Here is a 26,985-nt window from a genome sequence, read left to right on the forward strand (position 1 = left end):
AAAGTGATAAGAGGGCAGCACCAAACGTGCAGTTTCTGTAACGTGGACCACACAATCAAAGATCTTTTGCGCACGCAACATACGCCACGTGGTAGGGATTACAAAATTCCAATTGGTCCTTATGTATGTACGATACGAAAATCCACGACATCGAGTGCCCTCTATCGTCCATGAAACATTTGTCCCTTTCACGGAACTCCTGTTCTTTCCCAGGGAGTCCGCCATTGTTGGTGCACGTATATTTCTGACCAGGCCAACGGAAATCGGACAACATCCAAAATGGTATGTATGATCGTTATAAAGTATTACGAACGCGTAAATCTGTACAGTGTGTGGAGTGCAGAGGTATGAATATTTTTGAAGACCAAATGTCACCTGGGTTTGGAAAAATCGAAAACTGCTGGATTACTTGGGATTGCGCAACTCCTTTCGAAGGCAGATTTTGAGGCTCGCGATGGATGTGACGGGGCAAAAATCTCCGAAGGTTCTGCAAATATTCTGGCGGAACATTCCTGAAAATTTTATACTGCAAAGCTTCAAAGTTATCGATGTTCGAAGTTCAAATATGTTTTGCCCGTTGTTCGGCAGACAACGTGTCATGGAGCTTCGTAGAGCTCTTGATACGAGTCAGCATGTTCTCTCGAACATCTTGAGTCTAAGAAAAAGATTTAGAAGGGGGATGGTTACCTGAACGTATATTAATTATCATTGTACAAAGTAAAATACGTTGAATGCTTGGTATAATGTATATAGAAAATGAAGAAATTATACCTAGGGCCAGAAATTACTATAGCACAAAAAATGTGTAGCTACATGGAAGATACTTTCTTTTCTTGTAAATTCATAATTATGTATCAGTATGGTTGACCAAGATTTGTGAAGCATTAATCCCAATATGGTCAGTATAAAGATTATTAACTTTTTTAAATCTTATGCTGTAAAACGATATATACAATAAACTGATTTAACATTTTTATTATTTTAACAATAGAATTTGTTAAACACGAAATCCTGCTCTTTATCATAAAAATCCAAATCTGTACTTCATTTCAGTTCCTATATTTATGCTTTATATTAAGTAAAACGTTATTTGTTTCAGGTGAACTTCACAGTAGATGAGATACGTACCATGATGGACAAAAAGAAAAACATCAGAAATATGTCCGTCATCGCGCACGTTGATCATGGAAAGTCAACTCTGACCGACTCCCTTGTGTCCAAGGCTGGTATCATTGCTGGTGCCAAAGCTGGTGAGACAAGATTCACAGATACACGTAAAGATGAACAAGAACGTTGTATTACGATTAAATCTACGTAAGATTGTAGTAAATACTTTCGTTGAATGTTAATTTTTAATCGTATTTTTTTTTAATAATTTGTATTAAATTTTTTTTTATAGGGCTATTTCTATGTTCTTTGCCCTTGACGAGAAAGATTTAGTTTTTATCACAAATCCTGATCAACGTGACAAAGATGAAAAGGGTTTCTTGATTAATCTTATTGATTCACCTGGACACGTTGATTTCTCTAGCGAAGTAACAGCCGCACTTCGTGTAACTGATGGAGCTCTTGTAGTTGTTGATTGTGTATCTGGTATGTATTTTAGAAATTTTTATTTGTATAAAATTCCCTTCCAGCACTAAAAGCGTTACTCTGTAGTGTACAAACTGGTTCAACTGGTTAGTACACCTGGACAGTGTTAATGGTGCATCAATGGAAGAAGATCAAATAAGCAGATGTGTTTAAACGCTGTTAGTGGACCTCTATCCTTATGTCCGTGACTAATATGCTACGACACAATTGCTACATTTTTAACATACTATCTAATCATTAAAAATTATATAATCGTTATCTTTTAATTGTATCTAGGTGTTTGTGTACAAACGGAAACTGTACTTCGCCAAGCTATTGCCGAACGTATAAAGCCTGTACTTTTCATGAATAAAATGGACAGAGCATTGTTGGAACTTCAACTTGATAGTGAAGATCTTTATCAAACTTTTCAACGTATTGTTGAAAACGTTAACGTTATAATTGCTACGTATTCAGATGATGATGGCCCTATGGGTGAAGTTAGAGTAAGTTACTAATACATTTCTATATTTCTCATGTCGAAATTCATTTTTGCATTAATTTCATGTTCGTTATAAATAGGTAGACCCAAGTAAAGGATCCGTCGGTTTCGGTTCTGGTCTTCACGGTTGGGCATTTACGTTGAAACAATTTTCTGAAATGTATGCCGAAAAATTCAAAATCGATGTTGTAAAGCTAATGAACAGATTATGGGGAGAAACTTTCTTCAATCCTAAAACTAAGAAATGGAGCAAACAGAAGGAACCAGATAACAAACGATCCTTCTGTATGTACGTCTTAGATCCAATTTATAAGGTATATTGACGCTACGTAACTAGTTTTATTGCACAAGTATTGTTTTGCTTAATACTAATACATATGAAACTAATTAATAGGTATTTGATAGCATTATGAACTATAAAAAAGAAGAGGCAGATAACTTACTGCAGAAATTAGGAATTGTTCTCAAGCCAGAAGATAAAGATAAGGATGGTAAAGCTCTTCTGAAGGTAAGATTTCGTTTGGTTCAACTATTCAGTTTTATTTTTTAAGGAACATTTATGATGATTGTTCAAAAAAAGCTTTTCTGACGCCTCTTCTGAAAATTTTTGAATGTTATCGTGAACTTTTACTGACATTTTAAATTTAAATATTTTTAATTATAATTTGTAATGCACAATTATACATTAGTACTTCTTTGTGCATTAGGTTGTCATGAGAACATGGTTGCCAGCTGGAGAAGCTTTACTTCAGATGATTGCCATCCACTTACCATCTCCTGTTACTGCTCAAAAATACCGTATGGAAATGTTGTATGAAGGTCCATTAGATGACGAGGCTGCAATTGGTATTAAGGTATTTATATTTCCTATATTTTTATATTACGTGATTTATTATATATATATGATGAATTTATTTACAGACCTGTTCTGAGTTATATATGATAGATAATAAATAAGTTACCTGATAAAATATGTAATCGAACTTTATACATTCTAAAATTAATTACCTTTTTTAACGCCAATTCTTTATATTTGTACAGAACTGTGATCCAAATGGCCCACTTATGATGTACGTTTCAAAAATGGTACCGACCTCTGATAAAGGTCGTTTTTATGCTTTCGGTCGTGTATTTTCTGGTAAAGTGTGCACTGGTATGAAAGCACGTATTATGGGGCCTAACTTCCAACCAGGCAAAAAAGAAGATCTTTACGAAAAAGCTATCCAGCGTACAATTTTGATGATGGGTCGTTATGTTGAAGCTATTGAAGATGTGCCTTCTGGTACGTAAATTTCTTTAAACGTCTGAATTTAAGATCCAATAATCCGATGATGATTGTTCTCACATACTTGTACTGATACCTATTGATCGACACTAGAACGGCCAACTGAAATTTATAAGTCAACGGTTTTGAAGTATTAGAAAATTATTTATATACAATTACTAATTAACCCATTGCGTTTATCCAGGAAATATTTGCGGACTTGTTGGTGTTGATCAATTCTTAGTAAAGACTGGTACTATTACTACATATAAAGATGCGCATAACATGAAAGTCATGAAGTTCTCAGTATCACCCGTTGTGCGTGTTGCTGTCGAGCCGAAGAATCCAGCCGATTTACCCAAGTTGGTCGAAGGTAATATCCATTAACATATTCAATGAAATGAAATATACTAGAATAAAAGGATGAAATTTTACATTGAGCATTGGGTTATGATAAACCGTGATTATAGTTGACATCTGAATAATATTTACTGACATTTGTATTTTACATATAATAAAAAATTTGGTTTAAAAAGATGTTTGTTTTCAGGTCTCAAACGTTTGGCCAAGTCAGATCCTATGGTGCAATGTATTATCGAAGAATCTGGAGAACACATTATCGCCGGTGCTGGAGAACTTCACTTGGAAATTTGTTTGAAAGATTTGGAGGAGGACCATGCTTGCATACCCATTAAAAAATCGGATCCTGTTGTATCTTACAGAGAAACAATTTCAGAACAATCGAATCAAATGTGTCTTTCAAAATCACCTAATAAACATAATCGTCTGTTCATGATGGCATATCCCATGCCTGATGGTTTAGCTGAAGATATTGACAGAGTATGTGTTTCAGCTGCTTATGAATATTATGAATAATGTTTTTTTTTATAAGTAATATTTGTAACTTCTATAGGGAGATGTTAACCCAAGAGACGACTTCAAAGTACGTGCTCGTTATTTGAGCGAAAAGTATGATTATGATGTAACTGAAGCCAGAAAGATTTGGTGCTTCGGACCTGACGGAACTGGTCCCAACATACTTGTAGATTGTTCGAAAGGAGTACAATATCTTAACGAAATCAAAGATTCAGTTGTAGCTGGATTCCAGTGGGCTACGAAAGAGGTATAATTTTCTTTCCAAATAATGAACATTAATTATTATTATTTATACTAACTCAAAATATTTTTTATAGGGTGTACTTTCGGAAGAAAACTTGAGAGGTGTACGTTTCAACATTCATGATGTGACATTACATGCTGACGCTATTCACAGAGGTGGTGGTCAAATTATCCCTACCACGAGACGTTGCCTTTATGCATGTCTTCTCACTGCCTCTCCTCGACTTATGGAACCAGTTTACTTATGTGAAATTCAGGTAAGCTAAGCTTGCCGAAAAATTCGTAATAATTATCCATTCGTTGTTATTAATAAAATTAAATCAATTCTATATAGTGCCCAGAAGTAGCAGTTGGTGGTATTTATGGTGTGCTTAACCGAAGAAGAGGTCACGTATTTGAAGAACAACAAGTTGCTGGTACACCTATGTTTGTAGTTAAAGCATATCTTCCAGTAAACGAGTCCTTTGGCTTTACTGCCGACTTACGTTCTAATACCGGAGGACAAGCTTTCCCACAATGTGTATTTGACCATTGGCAAATTCTACCTGGTGATCCAATGGAACCGAGCACCAGACCTTACCAAGTTGTGCAAGTAAGTTTCAGGAGTTTATAGGTGCTACAAACATGAACCACGATCAAAACTGGTGGTAATAAGTAACTTCAAATACATTACCATTTTTAATCTCGTGGGAGAGAAATTTGTTTTTTGTTTTGGTGTTCCAGTAGTACGTCCTGGTTTGCCTGAATAGGGAAACATACAAACGTTTTATTAGTTTTAATGAGTATTAATTATAAATATTTTCATTTTCACAGGATACACGTAAAAGGAAGGGATTGAAGGAAGGTCTCCCAGACTTGAACGCATACCTTGATAAATTGTAACCATAGATTCGCGCACCATATTTAAATATCTATTTAAATATTGTAATTCAATTAATATTGCTCGGACCGTATACAATCTATATCGGTTTATTATGAACTTTGTTTTGCGCAAAGAACCGTGAGAAATACACAATTATAAATATGGAAAAAGATAATAAATTGTAATTATAACGAAAACTATGTATGCTAGTGCAAGAAGAAATATTTTATACATTTATTTAATTAAGTACGCCACGTTTATCGAGATCTAGTGGCTTTATGTTTTTTAGCATACCAGCAACAAATAAAGACTCGATTGTTATTTTTATTGTGGTGGCAATGGGTTGCCAATTTCGTATTAGAAAAATGAAAAAAATTGTAATTTTTACATTGCTTTTTTACTACAATTAGTCTGTTATTTTTCTGTTGGTGTTTTCAAATAATTGGACGAATCCCGAAGGTATTAATGATGAAAGAAAACAGCAATGTACTCATACTGAAAAAACAATACATCCAGAAATTAAAGATGAAATTCAGAAACAAATGTCTTTTCAGTGTCTTGATTTGTTAAGAATACCCGATCATTTTGTGTTAATGGAGTCAAGGCATTTTAGGCAAAGTAAAATTAGGATACGGAAAGAGATTTGCATGAAATTGCAAATTATGAATTAATTTTATTTTAATTATAAAATAAAGTATATGACCATATCGATGTGCTTAATTGGAGTGTGATGAAATACATATAACAGACCTATTTTTTTAATGTATTTTTCTTTTGTAGTCTATTAATTTTTTTTTGTACATATTGCCACATATAATTAAAATACACTTTTCAATTTATAAATACTAAAGTTAGTAAATATGCCACCTTAACTGAAATGAATATCCTGATTTCAGTGATCCATTAAAATGTTAGGTACATGTTAAAAGTACGAGCCTAAAAAATAAAATCTTCATATTTGATTGAAGTATATTATAAATTAGTAAAATTGTATTTACAAAATCGCAAGATGTTGGTAAATTGCATTGGCATCTTCGTAAAGATTTACACCGGATTAATTGTATTTTTGTAAATTCCAGCTAGCGATTGAACGGCTAAAAGTATAATGTCTCTTCTAGAAATCCCGGTAAGTGCGTGATGCCATTCGTTATGAGGAATCTTAAAAAAAATATTTTACGTTTGTATTACTAATAATCTTTAATTTTTTTTTTTTTATTTCAAACACACCTGTAAACTGCTCGCCATTAAGCTACCGACAGTAACTGCCAAGCCGGACCATTTCAGAGGATAGTCTTCAGGTGTAGCTTCCTGTGCCATTGTCACTATTTGGCTTGGTACTGGCGTCATTTGGGTGAACGTTTGTAAATTCACGTTGCGTTTAGGGTCGTTCAGAAGTACTACACCTAAATCATACCACTTGTCTTCACCAACTTCTAACAAAAAATTTTCTACAGCAATTATAGGTATGTCCTTTGGAAGTGATTGAATATTTCGTGCAAAATTGATTCTCTCTTCTGCTCCTTTTACTCCAGCAGCAAAACCAACTGGCTGGGCAGCAACAGCTGAACTTTCTACTGCTACACCACTACAAAATCACTTGTTCGAATAAGTATGTACATGCAATACTAAACAAATTGAACCACGCACCTAAATTTTATATCATTACTTACGTCACTGTTGCTTTTCCAAAAACGGTCTGGAAAGCTTGACGCACAGGACTTATTTTCGCATCTTTATCAGATGCGACCACGATCTCCATATCACCACCAGAATCTGAAATGTACATTTTCCAAAGAGCTCGTATATATTGTACATTGACTAACATGTTGTACAGCTACTGTGTGTTACTGTGATGTTTTTTTCATGTATGTACAAAATGAAACTTATATACTCAGTTCCTTAAATTTTTGTTCCCATAGCTGTGTATGTATACTGTTTTCAGAGAATTGTACACGAAGCTACAAACTTGCAGTCAATACAACATTTTATTTGCAACATTTTTTGAATCATAGCCTTAAATTATTGCTGTCTCCATTTACACTGTAAATTATGGAAGTTCTATGTTTTGTATATAATATTTATATCACTGTTAAACATATACAGAGGCACAGTTTAAATTATTGAATAAACAGATAATAAATGAAGTATTTTATACTAGAAACTTTAAAAATTGTATTGCAAATGACAGCTGAAAGAGTGTACACCACAGTTCATTGAATTAAGATTGGCTTTCAGTTCATCCAAAAATAACATGGCACATATATATGTATATTTTCTTCAGTTATGATGCAATAATATAATTGCACACAGACAGTGATAACATATTGGAGTACAAAACTTGAGGAAACAGAACATCGATGAAGTTAACAAATGTACAAACTAGAAGAAAACTTGAATCTGGTATGCCTTAATCACTAATTGTTTACTTACAAATGAACTCACGCATCTGAGGATCTAATGTTGTGATCATTGTGTTCATACTGTTTTTTGCTTTTTCAGCAACTTTACTTAAAACGTTGCTATTCACTACTGTTTCTTTAACCCATGATAGGAGACCACCGCCAACAATTCCTGTATCCTGTATCAAACTTTCTGGTGGCACTGTATTTTGCACATTTTGTATGGACGGAGTTACAGTAGTAGATGTAGTCACCTGATGCGGTTCCTGCTGCAATACCTTAGGTTGCACAGTGGTATTTAACATTGATTTATTGGGTTCAGATTCATGATGTTTCTTTTGCATTGGTATTTGCAAATTGGTGGATTTTTCAGATACTGTCATTCCATGATTTGAAATGAAGCTAGGTAATGCACTAGGCGGTGCTACGTTTGATAACAAATTTCCGGTAGATGTTGATACACCTAATGGCATTAACAAAGATGTGGATGAAGATAAACTGCTGAAAGAATCTGAAAATTATATCGCTTTAAGTAAGAATTTTTACGCCGCGAGTATATGTATATTTTTATTTTTCTTTCATCATGTTTTTTACGTTTTTGTACTTTTTAAAATTGAATTTCTTACAGTTTTTTGCCTACTATATAAATCATTATAACAGGCAATTATAATGCATCAACTTTTTTTCAATCGTCAGAGTTTGACAGATACGCAGGTGTTTATGTTTTGCATTTTAATCTCACCTGTTTTCACAATTTCTCCCGATGCGGACGATTCATCCGTCTTTCTTTCAACAAATTCAAATGTTGATTCCCCATTGGAATCGTCGGTCATTGCTGGTTAACTTTTCTAAATTTACACGTAAAGATATCCAAAATTATGGTGTGAATTTTCTATATGCAGTTATGTATGCAAAAGGCATAATACTTTAACTGTGTGTGTGTTACTAGTAGCGCTAGTAGCTAACTTCATTATTTTGCACTTACCTGAAGGTAGGATTAATTCGGACTGACACTACATCCTCGAAAAAATCACTAGGATTAGGGCGAAGACTATATAAATATTCGCGTTGCACTGAAGCGCATCAGTCTGTCTTCGGACGTGGAAGAGGTAGGAGGGTTTATGTTTGTTTATTACAAGTGGCGCCATCTATACAAAGAGGGCTCAAACTACTCATCAAGTTACCGATCGATAGGGCCGTCGGTAAGTTATCTTTTAGTTTCAAACGCTTTCCGATAGTTGGCGCTAGTGTTCCCTGAAAATCCATCGGTAAGTTGTCGAGTAGTTTCCGCCACTTTTGTATAGATTGTGCTAGTGTCGGATTTAAAAACATTTAATTTATGGCGGTCTTTTTAAAATAGAAGTTTGATGGATTGGCCAAGCAGACACTACTATAATACAAACTGGGTATCTGAGACCCCCAAAACTTAAAACCCCTTGAGAACAAAGTCATTTTGTCTCTGTAACCACTGCTGTAATTATACCTTCATATTTGATTGGTCGTATACACGGTTTTCGAACACATTTAAACGATGCTAAGAACAATTTTCATGTTAATGTAAACAAAGAATTGACAATTATTAAATAAAAAAAATATAACATAACTTATATTATTAATCTCACTTATTTTTATACAAAATTTATAGGACAATTATAAATTATATTGTTTAACTTGACAGGTAATTATTTACGATATTCATAAAAGAAAATGTTAGATTTAAATTGTAATAAAAAATTATATATTAATCTTAAAAAGGAAAACATATGTCATACTTTGTATGTACTTTTGTAGATGTATTTTTTTGCCATAATGAAGTAATTTAGATTAAGTTAACCTAAGCTAAATTTATTTATTTAATTATTTTAGTAGTTATACAGTTAACAATTTAATTATGAAATTTTATTTTAAAAATAAGGAAGTAAGCATTGTAATGGGAGAAAGTCCTTGGAAAGATTGGAGACCTTTTGTTTATGGGGGTTTAGCTTCAATTGTTGCAGAATTAGGTTTGTAATATTAAAATTTTATAATTTTTCACAAAAGAAAACTATTAAAAATATTATATAATTTTTATTAATGTATGTTTTCCAATTAGGTACTTTTCCTTTAGATACTACAAAAACTCGATTACAAGTTCAAGGACAGAAATTAGATAAAAGGTACACTCGCTTAAAATATTCTGGTATGACAGATGCTTTGCATCAAATATCACAGCAGGAAGGATTTAAAGCTCTATATTCTGGGTAAGTGTACATATGATTTTATAATATTTACTTGTGAAAAAGAACATGTAATTATTTTTTTTATTATTTCAATGATATATTCCAAGTATCATATTATTGGATTTCATGTTATTGCTAATATTTTTGTTGTATAGAATCAGTTCAGCTATTTTAAGGCAAGCTACTTATGGAACTATAAAATTTGGCACCTATTATTCTCTAAAAAAGGCAGCCATGGATAAATGGGAAACAGATGATTTAGTTGTTATAAATATTGTATGTGCTGCATTAGCAGGAGCTATTTCAAGTGCAATAGCTAATCCTACTGATGTAGTGAAAGTTCGTATGCAAGTAACTGGCATTAATTCAAATTTATCATTATTTGGTTGTTTTCAAGATGTGTATCATCATGAAGGTATTCGCGGATTATGGAGGGTATGTAAAACATCTATTAATTTAATTACAAGTTCCTAATATATTCTGTTTTATTTGTATTTAAAATTTTATGCACAGGGCGTAGGACCCACAGCTCAAAGAGCAGCAATTATTGCAGCTGTAGAATTACCTATATATGATTATAGTAAAAAGAAGTTTACCACTGTCTTAGGAGATAGTGTTAGTAATCATTTTGTGTAAGTAAATAATATATTTATGCAAATTTATTTCTCTTTCATGGGGTACAATTTAATATAAATATCTAAAAATCTATGTATTGTTTATGTTACTACTATCACTAAAAAAGTAATGACAATATTAAGTTTAATTATCATTGTTGTTGAAGTTTAATATAAAATCGCAAGGGTTGTACTCAACCCTTATCCGGGCTGTAAGTGTTTATCATGTATTATATTCGTTATATTTTTATTATACTAACAAATGATGAATGAAAACAAATTTCAAGTGCTCATTTGTAGTAAGTGATGTCATGTGAGTATACTTGAATCAGAAGCAGTTTATTAACCATTTATTAACGTTTTCTTCTGTAATATTACAATTGATTGTTAATGTTTTTGAATAAATTATATAATAAATTCTTTAGTAAATTATATGGTATTATTTATCACTAATGATTTAATATTATGTATGTTGTTATTATAAAATAATATGATAAATTTTACTAACAGAAATATTTTTATACTTAACAAATAAAATTTTATGACAATTTTATTTCGTAGAAAATGAATAAAGTGAAAGGTAATTAATGACATAATCTGCCCAAAAATATTTATACTGTAACGTTAATTAGGAAGGAAGTAATATTTTTCTAAAAATGAAAAATTTTATTTCCAGGTTCTTTTACACTGTCATGCACATGGGCACATGCAGTACAGTGAACATTGAGATGACCACAGAGATTCAAAATGGAAGTTATATTTAATATTTCTTATTTCGCATAAAAATCATTACACAGATGATTGACCATCTTAGATTGCATCACGAATTACTTTTTGGTTAGCACTTATACATAAAATTTACAAATAATCTGTCGCTTAGTTTTTGTAAATTCATACTTTTCTTCATTGATTCTATGTACACCGAATATTTTCATTCTTCAGTGTTTTATTAGTAAGACAGAAATACAAGATTCAGTCTGGCAGACATCACAGTTCATATATTAATTCACAGTGCCTGGATAAGGGTTGTTTTAATGGAATAAAGCCACAATGAAAATTGAAGTAAAAAAAAAGAACTATATAATTGTGCTAATATAAATTTTAACGTTCAAAAATGATATGAAATATATGATACATATTGTATGTCATATTAATATATGTTTTAGGTCCAGTTTTATAGCTAGTATGGGAAGTGCAATAGCTTCTACTCCCATAGATGTTGTTCGTGTAAGTTTAATTAATCAATTAATATCATATTTTGAGTTCTTCTTACTGTCATATCAATAATGTTTTAGACGCGCTTAATGAACCAAAGGAGGATATATACTACAAGTGGTATATTACAACCTCATATTTATAGTGGAACTATAGACTGTTTTGTTCAGGTATGTAATATCAAATATTGAGATACCTTGAATATCGTTAACAATCATACATATACTTTTTGTTTTTATAGACCTTCAAAAATGAAGGATTCTTAGCCCTCTATAAAGGTTTTGTACCTACTTGGTTTAGAATGGGGCCATGGAATATTATCTTTTTCATAACATACGAACAATTAAAAAAGTTAGATCATTCGAACTTAGCGTTAAAGAAAATATTTGAAAACTCGGATGAATAATTATAAACGGTTGAAAATAGGTAAAATAAAGAACTATATACGTGTGTAGATGTGACAAAACAGTGGTATAAATGACAGAAAGTACCTTAAGTTTGTATTGTATAATTTATTTTTATGAACATCAAAGTAAATTTATTTAGACATATGTTAAAGAAAAACTATTTAAGAAATAGGATAAATAGAATTTATTTTTTCATGATGATTAGATTCTAATCATTAATGAAAATATATTTACAGTAAACGAAATGTGATGTGCTCTACAAAAAGATATTATAACTTTTCTATTTGTTCAAAGTCAGAAAGATTACTAGTCAATATATAATTCCTAATAAATAAAAATCATAAGACATATCCCGTTTGTATTTTATATATACGTTTCTACGACAATTTTAATTTCATAAATCTTTCTACATTTAAATACTACCCGTAATTATGCTACTTTTATGTTATTTGTGTTTGTATTAACTTCCTCAGGAAATATGTCCAAAGAACGATTTACTATAGGATGAAAGTTGTAAAAATTGAAACAAAGCATATTTTATAGAACAAGAAAAACAGTATTTTAAACGTAACATGTTTATATTTATGATGTTTTATAAATTGTTAGAAATGTACAGTGGTACAACATAAAATATATTAAAATATTATAAACTTTGGAACATAGACTATTAATGAATATTGTAACAATTTTAATCGAATACGGTACAACTGTTGTAACTTATAATCAAACAAATCCTTGACTCATAAGTACATATCACAAGAAGAATTATAACTATTTACAGTTCCATATAATTATCTTTTTATCTTTTCCACCGGTTAAAATTATATTATTTTCTGCCGATACTGATAACGCATTAACTGGTCCTAAAAATAAACATCTTTTTAATTGTATACATTAATTAAATAAATATATACAATTCAAATGTACCCTACCATCATGACAATGTATTTTTGTTATAAAAGTTCCACCTTGACGATTCCATACATTAATATTTCCATTGCTATCTCCTATCAATAAAAAGGTTTCAAACCATGATAACGTTAGAGGTTCGTATTCTAAGGTTGTACGATAAATCTGAGTACTCGTAAAGACATCAATTATGTTCAATACTTTGTCCTGTGCAGAGGATATTATACTTCTCCCTTCTTGATCAAACACCATTGCATTTATTTTACATGTATGAGCTACACAAAAATTCAACGTTATTATATGTTAGAGCAACAAAAAATAATTATTTTTAAAACATACCTTTCACAGTGAATTGTAAGTCATATGTATCCATATTCCACACAAAAATTTCGCCGTCTTCTGTGCCAGATACTAATAATGTTTCATCTCTATAAATGTGTGTTAGGATTAAAAAAATTTCACCAGTGCAATATTTAATAAAAAAAATGCAAGAAGCTTACCTTGAAACATTAATACAAGTTACTTTAGAATCATGGTCTAATTGTGCAATAAGGCATTCTGCTGGTTTAATTTTAGTTCCCGAAATATAGCACTGCCAAAGTTTTGCCGTACAGTCCCATGAACCGGATATAATAATTTGACGCGAGGAACTTAATGCTAAACAAGAAATGGCATCTTCGTGTCCTAGCAATGTGTCTATTACTCGTCCAAATTCAATATCATAAAATATTCTATAAAATTATGATGATTAATGAATGATTTTAAATATATGAAATATACATATGTATATGTTGAAATATCGCTTACAGTGAATTGTCCCAGGAACCCGCAACTAATATATTGCGATGAAAAGATGTATAATATGATATGCAAGAAGAAAGTGGTAATGGTGATAAAGACACGCTACGCCTTAATTTTTTATTTTTTATACTGTATAACTTAAGCATTCCATCTTGTCCAACAGATATTACTTCATCAATCTCTTCCTTAATTATTATTGCAATGCTACTCACACCGTCTTTGTGAGATTGAAAGGCCATTGATTCACATAATTCAAACGTCTTTGTTTGATTTTCATCATTTTCTATAAAAGATCGACATTTATTTACTCAACTAACAGTTAATTTCAAAATAAAAATTATATATAGCATACCTGTTTCATTTTTAACTGAAGTTAAGGCAGTTTCAACATACAATTTATCCAGCAATGAAACAGAACGTTTAGGATGTGGTAAAGTAAAAATTTGTTTTGGTATTTGACCAAATTCCATAATCTGTATTTCTAAACCGTGTCTATCGTTAATATCACGAATGGTATCTAAATCTACTGCTCCCTCATAGCACAAATGAAAAAATACTGAAATACAGTGAGTTATCAGATAATCGTTCTTTGTATATGAAATTTTTTAATTAAGTATCAAATTACCATTATCAGCTTTATCTGCCTCAACTCCTCTTTGTTTGTATCCAAAAATTAAGTCAATCCAATGATGAAGATTTTGAGAAACATAATCACTCTCTAAAGCATTTCTTAATACTTGTATAAAATGAGCTGGCCCTAAAATTTAAGAATCAGTTTGTATTTATATTCTGAACAATTACCATTTCCAAAGAGTAAATGTATACCATTTGCCCATGGTGGTAACTGTACATCTCCTATTTTTGTACCATCATGTCGGTAACCGAAATCGATACCGTAACTATTTACTAAAAAATCTCCTCCATTGTTCGTGTCATAAAATTCCGGGATCAGTTCTTTAAAGTCAGACATGTTCACCAAAACATTTTTCCATACGTCAGCTACACTGTTAGGTGTTTTTGTTGGTAAGAGTGAAACAAAAAATCGATTCTGCAGAGTTGACAGAGTAATTATGTACTTTTTACAGTATAAAAAGCAATTACCATAAAATTTTGCCTTGTCTGTGCGATTTAAAATTATGTTCACATGTATTTAATATAATTTACTATATTATCATTTCAGTTGTAATGGTTTAAACGATTCTCTAATGATTATCAATTGAAATTCTTACTTTTATAGCATCATTACAGTGTACACTTTCATAAAAAAAATACATACATACCTATTAAACATCCTATCTGGATGATCAAATCTTCCATTTTGTAAACAAAGCATATACTGAGGATATTTTCGCACTAAATAAAATAATACGAATCCTGGCGCACTGTAATGAGAACCATACAAAAATTTTGGTTCTGACATTTCCAAATATCGTTCCTATAATATAATAATATCTTCATTCTATCCTTAATCTATTTTAAATTACTCAGCATAAAAGATGAATACCTTCAACCTTTCTAATCGATTTTTCTCAAGGGCACCAATAGGTTTTGAAAGATCCCTGTAAATACTAGAATCATTTAAATCCAATGTGGAAGATGTGTAATCTTGTATTACCCAAGGCATTACTGGATACTGAGTCAAATCATGAAATGTTCTGTCTGCCAAACTAAAAAATGTATATATTACTAAAATATATCAAAGTAATGTTTTATTACAATTTATAACAATATAAAACTCACCTATTGATGTATAAAAGATAATCATAATTTGATAAAGAACCATTCTGCCATCTCATAGTCATTTGATCCTGGGGAACCCTTTCCAAAGAAACTGCAGACTGATTTAATAAACTTGTATACAATTCATCTCTATCCTTTGGATTTTTTAATGATATAAACAGATGTTCAATTTTATTTTCCGGATGTCGTAACCATTTAATTTCAAGTCCCTATTATAAAAAAAAAAAAAAAATACTGTAGATCAAATTATAATGATTGTACACTGATGTACAATGTTATACTTACAACTTGTCTTAAGAGAAATCTTCTTTTAATAATATTAATAATATCCTTTAGTTGTATCTTTAGAACTGGGTGCTAAAAATTACCAATCGTTACTATTGTTATCATTATGAATTATTATTATTATCATAAAGTACACACCTGATCCAGATTATTATAAGGCTGAAAATAAATCCTTGAAGTTGTTAGAAGTATTCTTCCTGGATTTATAACAAGAGGTAATACTTTATTCGCTTGAGTCTCTAACACTACTTGTTCATATAAATCTTCCAACCATGATGTATCAAACGATACTCTAGATTGTCGCGAATGCACAATAGCCATAATCTGTACAATAATAACAGTTTAATAATTTCATTTTTCAATGTAATAGTAGAAGTGATGATTATTGAAAGTACCATAGCATTTTGTTCAGCAGTTGGCAAAGTAGCTGCTCTGAGTAGTTGTAAAATTTGTGGAAGACAATCATCTACTTTTGCATAATTAAAATAAAAGTAGAAAGTAGCATTTTCATGTACAAATTTATATGGTGCAAGTATGTTTTTCTCTAACATTTCAACATACTGCTTACACTGAATCATTAACACATTACCACATCTGACAAATAAAACTAAATTTATAAAATCTTCAATGTACTGTATACATGTTTTTAAATATAAAAAAAAAGTATATATACTAACTTTGCGAGGGCAGTGTTAGATTTACATTGATCAACTGCTATAGTTTCTTTAAGTTGAATTTTAATTAAGGGCTGATTAATATCCTTATTTACAAATACTAAGGATTTTGAACATAATTTTAATCTTCCATCTATCCACTGATCCTGTGAACTTGAAATATCAAGTACCTTCATCTGGACACTATAATCTTCAAAAAATATCTCCCCTGGTTCTAAGAGGAGCATTGTAAACCTAATACAAAATAACCCATTATATAAATATATTTATAATACTAAACTCCAGTATATAGTAAATTATAATTAGTGATATAATTTTATATAATTCTATTAGAATTGTAGACTACAACTAACAACAAATGGATAAATAAATTTTATTTATAAATACAATTTTATAAAATATTAAATACCTACCTCTCTTTCTCCATTTTTATATAAATTTAATTATACCTATAAATTATAATAAATGATACACATGATTTATTGAAATTTCTTACATATCAAATTTACATGATCATTTCTCTACAAATAAAATAATGTTTTATTATAGGTTAATGACAGTATGAATCATTATCAGTGACTACAGATAGTAGAAGACTGGACATGCCTTTGTTCTTGAGGGGTCATACTTTTGGGATCCCAGACACCCCCAAACGCAGTTAGATCTCATGTGCGGAACATAGCCAGTATAATAATAGTGCCTGTTTTACCAGTCACTCTTTTTTCACTCCCTTTGCCCATACTCCCTTAACATTCCTGTATCCCTTATATCACTACATTCCCTATATTCCTGCATCTCGCATATGCCGGCATTCCTTATACCTCGGCATCCCTTACATCTCTGTACCCTTTTTATCTCTGTATCCCTTACACTCCTGAATTCTCCTTGCATCTCTTGTATCCTTTCAACCCTTATAATAAACATATTATAAATAAAATACTTATGGCCACTGGTTCGAGTAAAGGTAAGTAAAGGTAAGTACAGGTAAGTAAAGTCTCTTGAAAAATAATTTCAAATTTAAATTTTTGGAAAATTTAGTTCCCTTTTTTGCCGCCAGATGGCGCTGATTCGAGGTCGAGATTTTAGTTCGCTTTTTTGCCGCTAGAGGGCCAAAATTTCGACGTGATTTAGTTCCTTTTTCTAAAACCAGATGGCGCTGATTCGAGGTCGAGATTTTAGTTCGCATTTTTGCCGCTAGAGGGCCAAAATTTAGACGTGATTTAGTTCCTTTTTCTAAAACCAGATGGCGCTGATTCGAGGTCGAGATTTTAGTTCGCATTTTTGCCGCTAGAGGGCCAAAATTTAGACGTGATTTAGTTCCTTTTTCTAAAATCAGATGGCGCTGATTCGAGATCGAAATTTTAGTTCACATTTTTCCCGCTAGAGGGTCAAAATTTCGGCAAGCTTTAGTTCCTTTTTTTACCGCCAGGAGGCGCTATAATGGAATGCTTACAAAAGAGTTGCAAGAATGTAAGGGTTACAGGGATGCAAGGATGTAAGGGATGCAGAGATGTAAGGGATGTAGGAATGTAAGGGATGCAGGGATGTAAGGGATGCAGGGACGTAAGGGATGCAGGGATGCAGGGATGTAGGAATGTAAGGAAAGCAGAGATGTAAAGGATTTTTTTTTTTTTTTAACGTGGGGAAATCTTGCATAAGACCCCCCATCGTCCCCTGGGAGAGGGCGGCGGGGGAGTATCAGATTCCTACTGACTAAACCCCACGGCGACCAACACTGGCGCTAATCAAGTGGTTATCATTGAACGAACGTCTTAAAGTTAATGCAAATAATCTTTACAACATTTACAAGTGTATTTTTCAATTTATTTATAATACAGTTACAATACAATTATTCTTAAGTACAAGTTATGTTTAAAAAATAAATAACAATAAGTTAGCATAAATATTGACATTTTCCAGAAAACAATGTTAAATTTCCACTTATATAGCTATAAAGTATTTTGTACATTATCAGAATTGCTACAGAAATGTGATGTATACATTAACACTTACTGAAGGTACTACATATAATACTTGGATAACTCAGATCTTGATTTAATTTATTAATAGATAAGAATTGAATAGACATTTGTTCAGTCTTAAATAGTATAGACATTGGATGGTATACAAAAATTCATAAATCACAATATATGAATTTTGTACTTTTTAAAACTGCATATATTAAATATTTATATATTACTTATTTTAACAGATTCTAATTTAGTGTAATACTTTTTGCATTGATAAAATGACAAAACAAATCATACATTTTATAATGTTGCAATACTATATACAGGAAATTACTGTTTATTTTTGAACCGTGAATAGAATTTATTTTCTTACTTTAATATATGTATGTAAGAAAATACTGTGTCGTTAAAAACATCCTGCACAATAAATATTTGTTACAATATTACCTGTTTCATTATCAAAAATATTTCTCAATTTGAATAACATAAATAAGAATTTAATTATTAAATTAAATATTCTATTATACAGAGAAAATAATATTTAGAATAAGTAGAATAGTTAACATAAATAACAAAGAAACAGAATCACTGCAGAGTGTTGTACAACAGTTTGTAAATTGTGTACACACTACCACATTATCATACTTTAGAGTTAAGTTATTAGAGACACATGTACACAAATATCAATATTCCATTTAATATTCCAATCAAATAATTCACTTGCACCCCTGATGTTTTTGGAAATCTGGAAAAAGTTCAAACATGTTACAAGAATATTTAAACAGTTCCTGTTTGAACATATTTTTAAATATAGTCAAAACTCTTTCAAATTCTGACTTACCTTCGATTAGAAGGACTAAAAGGGGAAGGTGGATTGATACCAGGAATACTGCTATCTTTGTAAATTATAAACCAAGTAAAACCCATCATTATGAGACCACATACTGCTGCTCTTATCAACCATCCATATGTTTTAACAACTGATGTCATCACATTCAGAACATCATCGTATTGACTAGTATTAACAAACTTTTCATTCACAGTGGTTAATTGTTTTACATTAAATTCTGATACACCAGACGTATATGATAAATCAAATACATTAGAGATATTTGAAAACATAGTTATTGGTGACATTATATATTTAAAATTATTTTGTAGCTGGACAATATTCCCTGAAGAAATTATATCAATGAATCAAAAACAATGATTACAAAATTGTTCATTACATGCAATGCTGCAATAAGCCAATTTGTTTCTATAAAAATAATTTTTCTAATAATATATAGCGGATACTAAATATATTTTTTTTTATAAATTTAGCGATGATCAATGCAATATTACACAAATTTAAAATAGCTTAATCTATAAATTTTACAAAGTTTGAAGCTTGTCAATACGAAGATCTTGGAAAAAGTAATCACGCATACTGTATTCTTTGTATTCTATCAATATCATAGCAAAATAAATATACAAAACAAATACATAACAAACATGCAACACTTATTGACAAGCATTAATCTTACAAAACATATCTTTAACAGAAAAATGTTATCTCTATACAAATTATCACTTACCGTAATTAATATATAATTTTCCCAAAACAATAGACAATGACATTATGAAGAGTAAACAACTAAAAATCCACTCATTTATTTGTAATTTTCTCCATAACCTTACTGGTGCTGTATAATTTTTATTGGTTACTGACTCTCTAGTTCCATTAGAAAATAAATATAATTCCTTCTCGGTCATTTTTAATTCCAATTAGAAACAAACCATATATTCTCACCAGCCACTCAAAAGATCAGAAATGACAAATGATATGAATCTCCAAAAATAACAGTGAATAATAACATATGTGTGTATGTGTATAACGTGTGATTCATATACAATACATATATATATTCACATTCACGTGCATGTGCATATATTCACGCATGCGTTTAAGATTCTCAGGATCGTATCATACCAAACACAGAAATCTAAATTTAACAATATATTATCATATCATTTTACGTTAAGATAGGTACTGATAACAAATAGTTTAAAAGCCATATAAACTATTGAACAGATTAAAGCTAGAACCTAATCCCAATTTCAATTTTTTACCATATTATATACGCAGATATGTATTATAATATTGCATATGTATGTAATTATTTCTTCAAACTTGTTGCTAATTGAGGTTACCAAATATTGTAAATATGTTCCTGAAATATCATATTCAATTTATCATCTAAAATGGTAGGTGCAAAAAAAGATAAGTAATACATACTGTTGTAACGTTCCTGCGAATGCTACAAACTTATGGAGGGGCGAAAGATAGCTTGGAGTTTTCAACTAACCGTATTCGTCATTCGCTTAGTGGCGGAGACAGTGGTAAAAAGAGTTGGTCCTCGGCTAGGTGATAGTGTATGCGTTTACTTATATGGAACCATAACTTTTACATGATCGTATACTATTGAAAAAATGGCAGCGCAAGAAGAAGTTGGCATCGGAGATTTGGTTCTTTTAGATGAAATTACCGTAGAGAAGGTTGTAGACAACTTACGGATAAGGTAAGATTATATTCTAAGCAGTATTGGATATGACAGTAAATGATAAATTTGGCGGGAAATCAGGAAATGTATGTTGACCTTTTCCTCAATAATTATCGCAGGTGTTTTGCAAGCGTCCCGGTAATTTGTAGTACTTCATAGATCATCCACCAAGAGGGCGTGGCTAACCATGTATTAGCAGGTGGTTGCAATTCGACTTCATATTATGTATTCAGATTTGAACTTGACCTAAAAATTTACCCTGAAAAAACATACCCCCGATTTGTAATAAAATCATCCGTTGATAAGAGGATTACAGAATTCGTCATTAAACCTACATATCAGCGACAATAAATTTGAATTTCTATATATTTTGATTATTTTTATATATAAAACTTGTAATTATAATATAGATTTGATCGCAATGTGTATTGTTACGCAATACAACCGTTAGTATATATTCAAACATGATTAGGGTTTATAATAATTGTTTAAATCTTATCAGGTTCTCTTGTCTATGAGTCATCGTCTCCGGTTTGTATTTAAGCTTTACGATTTGTTTCACTTTGTCGAAACTATTTTCATTTTTCCCATGTCATATATAGCTACAGAACATTTTTTAAATTTATTACTTAAAAACAGAGCGTTTGTTTTATTTCATTAAACCTCATAAGTCCATGTATTACGTATGTTTGAAAAAAATAAAATAATTTTAAACGCGAGATAGAGAATGCGAATAGATAAGACTGAGCGTGTTAAATGCGGAACCTTCTTGTTAAGTATGTAATGTTTCCTACGCAAAAAGAATTTTAAAATAAAGTACAAAGTTATATAATTTCTAGCGCGTATTAAATAAGAAAAAATTAAATATCTCGTTATATCACCTTATCCTTGATAGAAAGATAAAGTTTATCTTTAACAAATAAAAATCGATTTCCAATTATCAATTTTGTCATAGTATAAAATACATAAGTTTAAATTATCTTTTGTCTATTAATTTACCATTTTTATGTTACTTATATTTCTCAATTTATTGTTCTAGGTTCAATGGTGGTAAGATTTACACATACATTGGTGAAGTATGTGTCAGCATAAATCCTTACAGAAGTATAAATATATATAACAATGAGCATATCAATAAATATAAAGGTAAATGATCGTACTGCGCATGTTTTATATTTAAGTAGTATAATAAAAAATGATATGAATTTAAATTTTAGACAGAGAATTATTTGAAAATCCACCACATATCTTTGCAATTGCTGATGCAGTGCATAGAGAAATGAAACAACAGGGTCGTGATACCTGTATAGTAATTAGCGGAGAGTCAGGATCTGGGAAAACAGAAGCAAGTAAAATCATTATGAAATATATTGCTGCAGTCACAAATTTAAGTGGTCAGCAAGAAATAGAAAGGTATATCAATTATTCATGAATTATGAATTACTACAATTAAATTTTTGTAGGTCATTGTGGGTTACTATAAGCAAATAAATACAATAAAACAGTTATACCTACTTCATTTGCTTTTAGGATTTTATAGTTTTTAGCATTTAAAATTATTTTTTCTTGTATGTCAGAGTAAAAGATATTCTTATTCAATCCAATTCCATATTGGAAGCCTTTGGAAATGCAAAAACAAATAGGAATGATAATTCATCACGGTTTGGAAAATATATGGATATAAATTTCAATTTCAAAGGAGATCCAATTGGTGGTCATGTTACTAATTACTTGCTGGAAAAGTCAAGAGTTGTATATCAACAAAATGGTGAAAGGAACTTCCATTGCTTTTATCAGGTATCGATCAGTTCTTTTTATTCATTTATTTATTTATTTTTTTTAATATTATATGATATATATTTTATTTTAAATATATAGTTATTAAATGGGTGTAGCGAAGGAGAATTAAATAAACTAAGGCTGGTAAGAGATCCAGCTGCATATTTCTATGTTGGTGCTGGAAATTGTAACAAAGCAAGTCCAAACGATAAAAGTGATTACAAAACAGTCATTTCTGCTATGTCCACTCTTGGGTTTACACAAAATGAAGTACAAACAATCTGGAATATCATTGCTGGCATACTACATTTGGTTTGTTGTAATTGATATAATTTAAATATCAAAGAAAGTCAAAACTTCATTGAAATAATATTTATATATTTTATAGGGTAACATTACTTTTAAACTTGAAGAGGATAAGCTTTCAATTGCAAACAGAACTGCCTTAAATGATACAGCAAATTTGTTTTCTATTAGCCCACACGAATTAAGTACTGCATTAACTCAAAGAGTTATTGCAGCAGGTGGAGAAGTAATGCAGAAAACTCATACTTCAACGGAAGCAGAATATGGAAGAGATGCTTTAGCAAAAGTAAGGATCTTTATTTGTTAATAAACATATGTATGTATTATGTATAATAATTTATATCGAATTTTTCAGGCTATATACGAAAGGTTATTTACCGAAATAGTATCACGTGTCAATAATGCTATTAATGTAAATGATACAGAAACTTATCAGAGATATAGAACAGTGATTGGTGTTCTTGATATATACGGATTCGAAATTTTTGACGTAAATAGTTTTGAGCAGTTTTGTATTAACTACTGTAATGAAAAATTGCAACAACTATTTATTGGTAAGATAGTCTTGCGTAAAATTATTACATTGAACATTTAATGTAACATTGATCTTTAATGTTCTAGAATTGGTATTAAAGCAAGAACAGGAGGAATATCAAAGAGAAGGCATAGCATGGCAAAATATTGATTATTTTAATAATCAGATAATTTGTGACCTAGTAGAACAACCACACAAAGGAATTATAGCAATTATGGATGAAGCTTGCCTCAACGTTGGCAAAGTCACAGATGAGGTCAGTCTTTGTAAATTATTTCATGTGTATTAAAAGAAATTATTTATTTTATAATATTTCTTCCAGATGCTTCTGGAGGCAATGGATAAAAAATTGTTTGATCATAAACATTATTCTTCTCGGCAATTAAAACCGATGGATAAAGAACTTCTGCATAAAGTTCAATTTAAAATTAAGCACTATGCTGGAGATGTAATATATAATATTAACGGTTGCTTAGATAAAAACAAAGATACATTATTTCAAGATTTTAAACGGTTACTATATAACAGTAGAAATTCAATAATTAGCAAAATGTGGCCTGAAGGAGCTCAAAATATTTTAAAGGTATAAAAATACATTCATGATATTGCAATGTATTAAAATGCTTATGTATTTATATTCATTTATTTCAGACAACAAAAAGACCTTTAACAGCTGGAACAATGTTCCGTAATTCTATGATACTTCTGGTTAAGAATTTGACAAGCAAAGAACCATTTTATGTTAGATGTATAAAGCCTAACGAAGTTAAATCACCGGTTGTGTTCGACGAAGAAAGAGTAAATCATCAAGTACGATATTTAGGTCTTGTTGAAAATGTATTAGTCAGGCGTGCTGGTTTTGCGTATCGGCAACGATACGATACATTTTTAAAACGGTACTATCACTTAAATGTACATAATTATTTTATGATAAACCCGTACCAATAACAAAACTGTTTTCATCAGGTACAAAATGATATCTCAATATACTTGGCCAAACTTTAGAGGCGGTACTGATAAAGATGGTGTACGCACATTAATGAATGAAAAGGGTTTCAATAATGATGTGAAATATGGTCATACGAAAATATTTATTCGCTCACCTCAAACACTCTTTGCATTAGAAAAGGTTTATTAATTGATTTTCATTAATTCAATTACTTTATTTAAAATCACCTATACATATGAACCATAATTATATTTATAGGCACGTAGTGATTTGATACCAAGTATTGTAATATTATTACAAAAGCAATGGAGAGGATATTTGTGTCGACAAAAATATAAAAAAATGAAAGCTGCACTCGTCATAATGAAACATTATCGAAAGTATAAAATACGTACTTATATCAAGGAATTAGAAAAAACCTTCCATAATGCAAAGACGATGCGAGATTATGGCAAGCACTTGGCTTGGCCTCGTGAGAATTTTGCCGTAAGACATGTGATACCTGCTCTGAAAGTTATGTATGGAAGATGGAGGGCATGGATGATTCTCCGACTTATCCCTAGGGAAGATTGGCCTCAGTTACGATTAAAAGTATGTATATCTCACGAAGATCTTTGATTTTCAATTTCAGTGTTTAATATTATTATGATAATAGATGGCTGCTGGGAGTGTTTTGCGTTCAAAACGAGCTTATTGGGGACAAGACAGACGGTGGGAAGGAAATTATTTATCCAAGCCAGAAGAAAACCCTCAAAGTGATATTTTCAATGCTTCGATAAACAATCTTCGCAATACGGATCATTTTAAGACAGTTTTGTTCAGTGCCTTCATCAGAAAAACTAATAGGTTTGTGTCAAATATATTAAACTGTGCGTATTTTATTCTAAATAAATTGTCCTTGTAGATTTAATAAACCAAAAGATCGCGTACTAGTAGTTACTGAGCATGCAATATATAAACTTGAAAATTCAAAATTTAAAAATATGAGAAAAGGTATGCCAATAACAGAGATTACGGGTTTGAGTGTATCACCCGGAAGGGATCAACTTATAACAATTCATTCAAATCGGGGAAACGATTTCATTATGTCTATCATTACTAAAGAGGATAAAGTTGGAGAACTTGTTGGTATTTTAAGCAATAAATATAATCAGTAAGTATATATTTAAGATCATTTTTAAAGAAACCTTTCGTTACGACACATGCTAAGAAAATAAATTTTCTATTAGATTACGTTCTGCTGACCTACAAGTTATGGTGGATGTAAAATTTAAGTGTATGTTAGGAAATAAGAGCAAGGTGCTGCGAGTAGAAGTACATCCAGAAGTTACTGAACCAACGTTCAAAAAAGATGGAGATAATATTGTATATGCCATTCCAGCATCGATTGGTATAATCGATGGAAATACTAATGCAAGGTTTCAAACTAGAGCAACTAATTAACATAGTAATTTGTTTGATATTCTATCAGAAGCATTATAGATAAATTATTTTTAAAGCTTCTATGAAAATACTTCGGGATTCTTATTCGTGCATCTTAAAGGTTGTTTTAAGCATTTCTAAATGTACAAATCCTATTGAGTCATTATTAATAAGTTGAAAACAAATGAGTATACATTTATCTGATAACAAGAAGTATTTTTTAGTGAAAAAGGTAAACGAAATAATAATTCACGTAAGTAACTTCACCCGGCATGAACCAGATAGGCAAATGAAAGATATGAGATAATTATTGTTTAACAGAATTAATTCTTTTATGTAAATACATATCAAAATAGATTCATTAAAAGTAATGCAATACTTTGCAAGTAATGCAAACGATAAATGCATTACATATGTGAATAACTTGTAAATTATAAAATTGGAATGATATATATATATATATGTATACATATGCATAGTATTTAAGAGAATTTAAACAGTATTGCCTTAAGAAAGTATCATTTTTTGATACACTAGCTTTATTTACGATTGTGGCCTTCTACTTAAATGTTTATACGATATTTGAATACCTAATGAATTTTGTAAAATACAATTTATATTTAATGTTAAAACTGCACTTTATATTGTTCAAATTTTACATTCTTAAGCAAAAAATGTTTTACAACATAAGAATTTTAGTATTCATAGAAGGTTTGTCATTATTTAATTACAATATTGAAAATTTATTAACTATGTTAACATTATAGTTATCTAACGTTACTGTAGTGCTACTGACAAAAGTGATAATAACTTTGTACTTGAAAGATTTTGCACACTGTAAAATGGTGCCATTGTTATAAATAAACTGATCTTTTTATATATTTATATCTGTATAAAAT

The 26,985-nt window shown here is 30.5% G+C and overlaps 6 protein-coding genes across 18 annotated transcripts; 3 read left to right on the top strand and 3 right to left on the bottom strand.

Moving 5' to 3' along the window:
* Positions 1–175: 175 nt before the first annotated feature.
* LOC114878513 (translation elongation factor 2) lies at positions 176–5,862 on the top strand. Its single transcript, XM_029192417.2, has 14 exons — positions 176–282; positions 1,100–1,314; positions 1,400–1,593; positions 1,870–2,078; positions 2,155–2,388; positions 2,469–2,582; positions 2,782–2,928; positions 3,116–3,356; positions 3,544–3,711; positions 3,889–4,178; positions 4,252–4,461; positions 4,532–4,714; positions 4,792–5,049; positions 5,271–5,862. Exons 1-14 carry the CDS (start codon positions 280–282, stop codon positions 5,337–5,339), a joined length of 2,535 nt encoding a protein of 844 aa, XP_029048250.1. The 5' UTR covers positions 176–279; the 3' UTR covers positions 5,340–5,862.
* Positions 5,863–5,972: 110 nt separating this feature from the next.
* Positions 5,973–8,675, bottom strand: LOC114878514 (protein PRRC1-A-like). 4 transcript variants are annotated; one of them, XM_029192419.2, is made up of 6 exons: positions 8,461–8,674; positions 7,750–8,229; positions 6,990–7,092; positions 6,547–6,904; positions 6,318–6,477; positions 5,973–6,255 (listed from the first exon to the last, which is right to left on the bottom strand). In XM_029192419.2, exons 1-5 carry the CDS (start codon positions 8,549–8,551, stop codon positions 6,364–6,366), a joined length of 1,146 nt encoding a protein of 381 aa, XP_029048252.1. In that variant the 5' UTR covers positions 8,552–8,674; the 3' UTR covers positions 5,973–6,255; positions 6,318–6,363. The 4 variants fall into 4 exon arrangements, with proteins under 4 accessions (XP_029048252.1, XP_029048254.1, XP_029048253.1 ...); XM_029192421.2 differs by lacking the exon at positions 5,973–6,255 and having other exon boundaries at positions 6,275–6,477; positions 7,750–8,181; positions 8,461–8,675; XM_029192420.2 differs by lacking the exon at positions 5,973–6,255 and having other exon boundaries at positions 6,275–6,477; positions 7,762–8,229; positions 8,461–8,675.
* Positions 8,676–8,824: 149 nt separating this feature from the next.
* On the top strand, positions 8,825–12,523 carry LOC114878515 (mitochondrial uncoupling protein Bmcp). Of its 8 annotated transcripts, none has more exons than XR_003789758.1 (8): positions 8,825–8,920; positions 9,634–9,721; positions 9,811–9,958; positions 10,093–10,372; positions 10,451–10,569; positions 11,228–11,388; positions 11,494–11,778; positions 11,847–11,884. XR_003789758.1 is itself a non-coding variant. In XM_029192422.1 (8 exons), the coding sequence occupies exons 1-8, from the start codon at positions 8,840–8,842 to the stop codon at positions 12,170–12,172; spliced, it is 1,032 nt and encodes a 343-aa protein (XP_029048255.1). In that variant the 5' UTR covers positions 8,825–8,839; the 3' UTR covers positions 12,173–12,523. The 8 variants fall into 8 exon arrangements, 5 of the variants coding, with proteins under 5 accessions (XP_029048255.1, XP_029048258.2, XP_029048259.1 ...); XM_029192422.1 differs by lacking the exon at positions 11,228–11,388 and adding an exon at positions 12,008–12,523 and having other exon boundaries at positions 11,718–11,778; positions 11,847–11,936; XM_029192425.2 differs by lacking the exons at positions 8,825–8,920; positions 11,228–11,388 and adding exons at positions 9,176–9,191; positions 12,008–12,523 and having other exon boundaries at positions 11,718–11,778; positions 11,847–11,936.
* Positions 12,524–12,732: 209 nt separating this feature from the next.
* LOC114878512 (protein FAN-like) lies at positions 12,733–17,037 on the bottom strand. Of its 3 annotated transcripts, XM_029192413.2 has the most exons (16): positions 16,996–17,037; positions 16,586–16,816; positions 16,304–16,502; positions 16,047–16,232; positions 15,909–15,980; positions 15,624–15,832; positions 15,388–15,550; positions 15,164–15,318; positions 14,709–14,887; positions 14,509–14,640; positions 14,236–14,439; positions 13,890–14,166; positions 13,583–13,813; positions 13,422–13,510; positions 13,106–13,357; positions 12,733–13,036 (listed from the first exon to the last, which is right to left on the bottom strand). In XM_029192413.2, exons 1-16 carry the CDS (start codon positions 17,007–17,009, stop codon positions 12,945–12,947), a joined length of 2,685 nt encoding a protein of 894 aa, XP_029048246.1. In that variant the 5' UTR covers positions 17,010–17,037; the 3' UTR covers positions 12,733–12,944. The 3 variants fall into 3 exon arrangements, with proteins under 3 accessions (XP_029048246.1, XP_029048247.1, XP_029048248.1); XM_029192414.2 differs by lacking the exon at positions 16,996–17,037 and having other exon boundaries at positions 16,304–16,515; positions 16,586–16,667; XM_029192415.2 differs by lacking the exons at positions 16,304–16,502; positions 16,996–17,037 and having other exon boundaries at positions 16,586–16,672.
* Positions 17,038–18,401: 1,364 nt separating this feature from the next.
* On the bottom strand, positions 18,402–20,923 carry LOC114878511 (ADP-ribosylation factor-like protein 6-interacting protein 6). The gene is made up of 4 exons (XM_029192412.1): positions 20,831–20,923; positions 20,130–20,765; positions 19,394–19,727; positions 18,402–19,297 (listed from the first exon to the last, which is right to left on the bottom strand). The coding sequence occupies exons 2-4, from the start codon at positions 20,305–20,307 to the stop codon at positions 19,213–19,215; spliced, it is 597 nt and encodes a 198-aa protein (XP_029048245.1). The 5' UTR covers positions 20,308–20,765; positions 20,831–20,923; the 3' UTR covers positions 18,402–19,212.
* On the top strand, positions 20,911–26,971 carry LOC114878506 (unconventional myosin ID). Its single transcript, XM_029192405.2, has 15 exons — positions 20,911–21,113; positions 22,135–22,241; positions 22,313–22,508; positions 22,673–22,892; positions 22,974–23,186; positions 23,263–23,466; positions 23,536–23,734; positions 23,802–23,971; positions 24,038–24,298; positions 24,367–24,611; positions 24,682–24,844; positions 24,923–25,255; positions 25,320–25,510; positions 25,569–25,817; positions 25,894–26,971. The coding sequence occupies exons 1-15, from the start codon at positions 21,025–21,027 to the stop codon at positions 26,105–26,107; spliced, it is 3,054 nt and encodes a 1,017-aa protein (XP_029048238.2). The 5' UTR covers positions 20,911–21,024; the 3' UTR covers positions 26,108–26,971.
* Positions 26,972–26,985: the final 14 nt, after the last annotated feature.

This window comes from Osmia bicornis, chromosome 15 (genome assembly GCF_907164935.1).
Source record: "Osmia bicornis bicornis chromosome 15, iOsmBic2.1, whole genome shotgun sequence".
Classification (NCBI taxonomy): domain Eukaryota; kingdom Metazoa; phylum Arthropoda; class Insecta; order Hymenoptera; family Megachilidae; genus Osmia; species Osmia bicornis.

Excerpts from the sequence above, each read along its gene's own strand:
- LOC114878506 (XM_029192405.2), top strand. The coding sequence starts at position 21,025 with ATGGCAGCGCAAGAAGAAGTTGGCATCGGAGATTTGGTTCTTTTAGAT. Across the intron at positions 23,972-24,037 it reads TTGGCAAAGTCACAGATGAG|ATGCTTCTGGAGGCAATGGA; the intron begins GTCAGTCTTTGT and ends TATTTCTTCCAG. Across the intron at positions 24,299-24,366 it reads GAGCTCAAAATATTTTAAAG|ACAACAAAAAGACCTTTAAC; the intron begins GTATAAAAATAC and ends CATTTATTTCAG.
- LOC114878511 (XM_029192412.1), bottom strand. The coding sequence starts at position 20,307 with ATGACCGAGAAGGAATTATATTTATTTTCTAATGGAACTAGAGAGTCA. Across the intron at positions 19,728-20,129 it reads AAAATTATATATTAATTACG|GGAATATTGTCCAGCTACAA; the intron begins GTAAGTGATAAT and ends TAATTTCTTCAG. Across the intron at positions 19,298-19,393 it reads TTTAGTCCTTCTAATCGAAG|ATTTCCAAAAACATCAGGGG; the intron begins GTAAGTCAGAAT and ends AACTTTTTCCAG.
- LOC114878512 (XM_029192413.2), bottom strand. Across the intron at positions 15,833-15,908 it reads GATTTCTCTTAAGACAAGTT|GGACTTGAAATTAAATGGTT; the intron begins GTAAGTATAACA and ends TTTTTATAATAG. Across the intron at positions 13,511-13,582 it reads ACTTGTATTAATGTTTCAAG|AGATGAAACATTATTAGTAT; the intron begins GTAAGCTTCTTG and ends ACACATTTATAG.
- LOC114878513 (XM_029192417.2), top strand. Across the intron at positions 4,179-4,251 it reads TAGCTGAAGATATTGACAGA|GGAGATGTTAACCCAAGAGA; the intron begins GTATGTGTTTCA and ends TAACTTCTATAG. Across the intron at positions 4,462-4,531 it reads TCCAGTGGGCTACGAAAGAG|GGTGTACTTTCGGAAGAAAA; the intron begins GTATAATTTTCT and ends TATTTTTTATAG.
- LOC114878514 (XM_029192419.2), bottom strand. The coding sequence starts at position 8,551 with ATGACCGACGATTCCAATGGGGAATCAACATTTGAATTTGTTGAAAGA. Across the intron at positions 8,230-8,460 it reads GGGAGAAATTGTGAAAACAG|ATTCTTTCAGCAGTTTATCT; the intron begins GTGAGATTAAAA and ends TATAATTTTCAG. Across the intron at positions 6,478-6,546 it reads TAATGGCGAGCAGTTTACAG|ATTCCTCATAACGAATGGCA; the intron begins GTGTGTTTGAAA and ends ATTTTTTTTAAG.
- LOC114878515 (XM_029192422.1), top strand. The coding sequence starts at position 8,840 with ATGTTTGTTTATTACAAGTGGCGCCATCTATACAAAGAGGGCTCAAAC. Across the intron at positions 8,921-9,633 it reads ACCGATCGATAGGGCCGTCG|GAAGTAAGCATTGTAATGGG; the intron begins GTAAGTTATCTT and ends TTTAAAAATAAG. Across the intron at positions 11,937-12,007 it reads CTATAGACTGTTTTGTTCAG|ACCTTCAAAAATGAAGGATT; the intron begins GTATGTAATATC and ends TTGTTTTTATAG.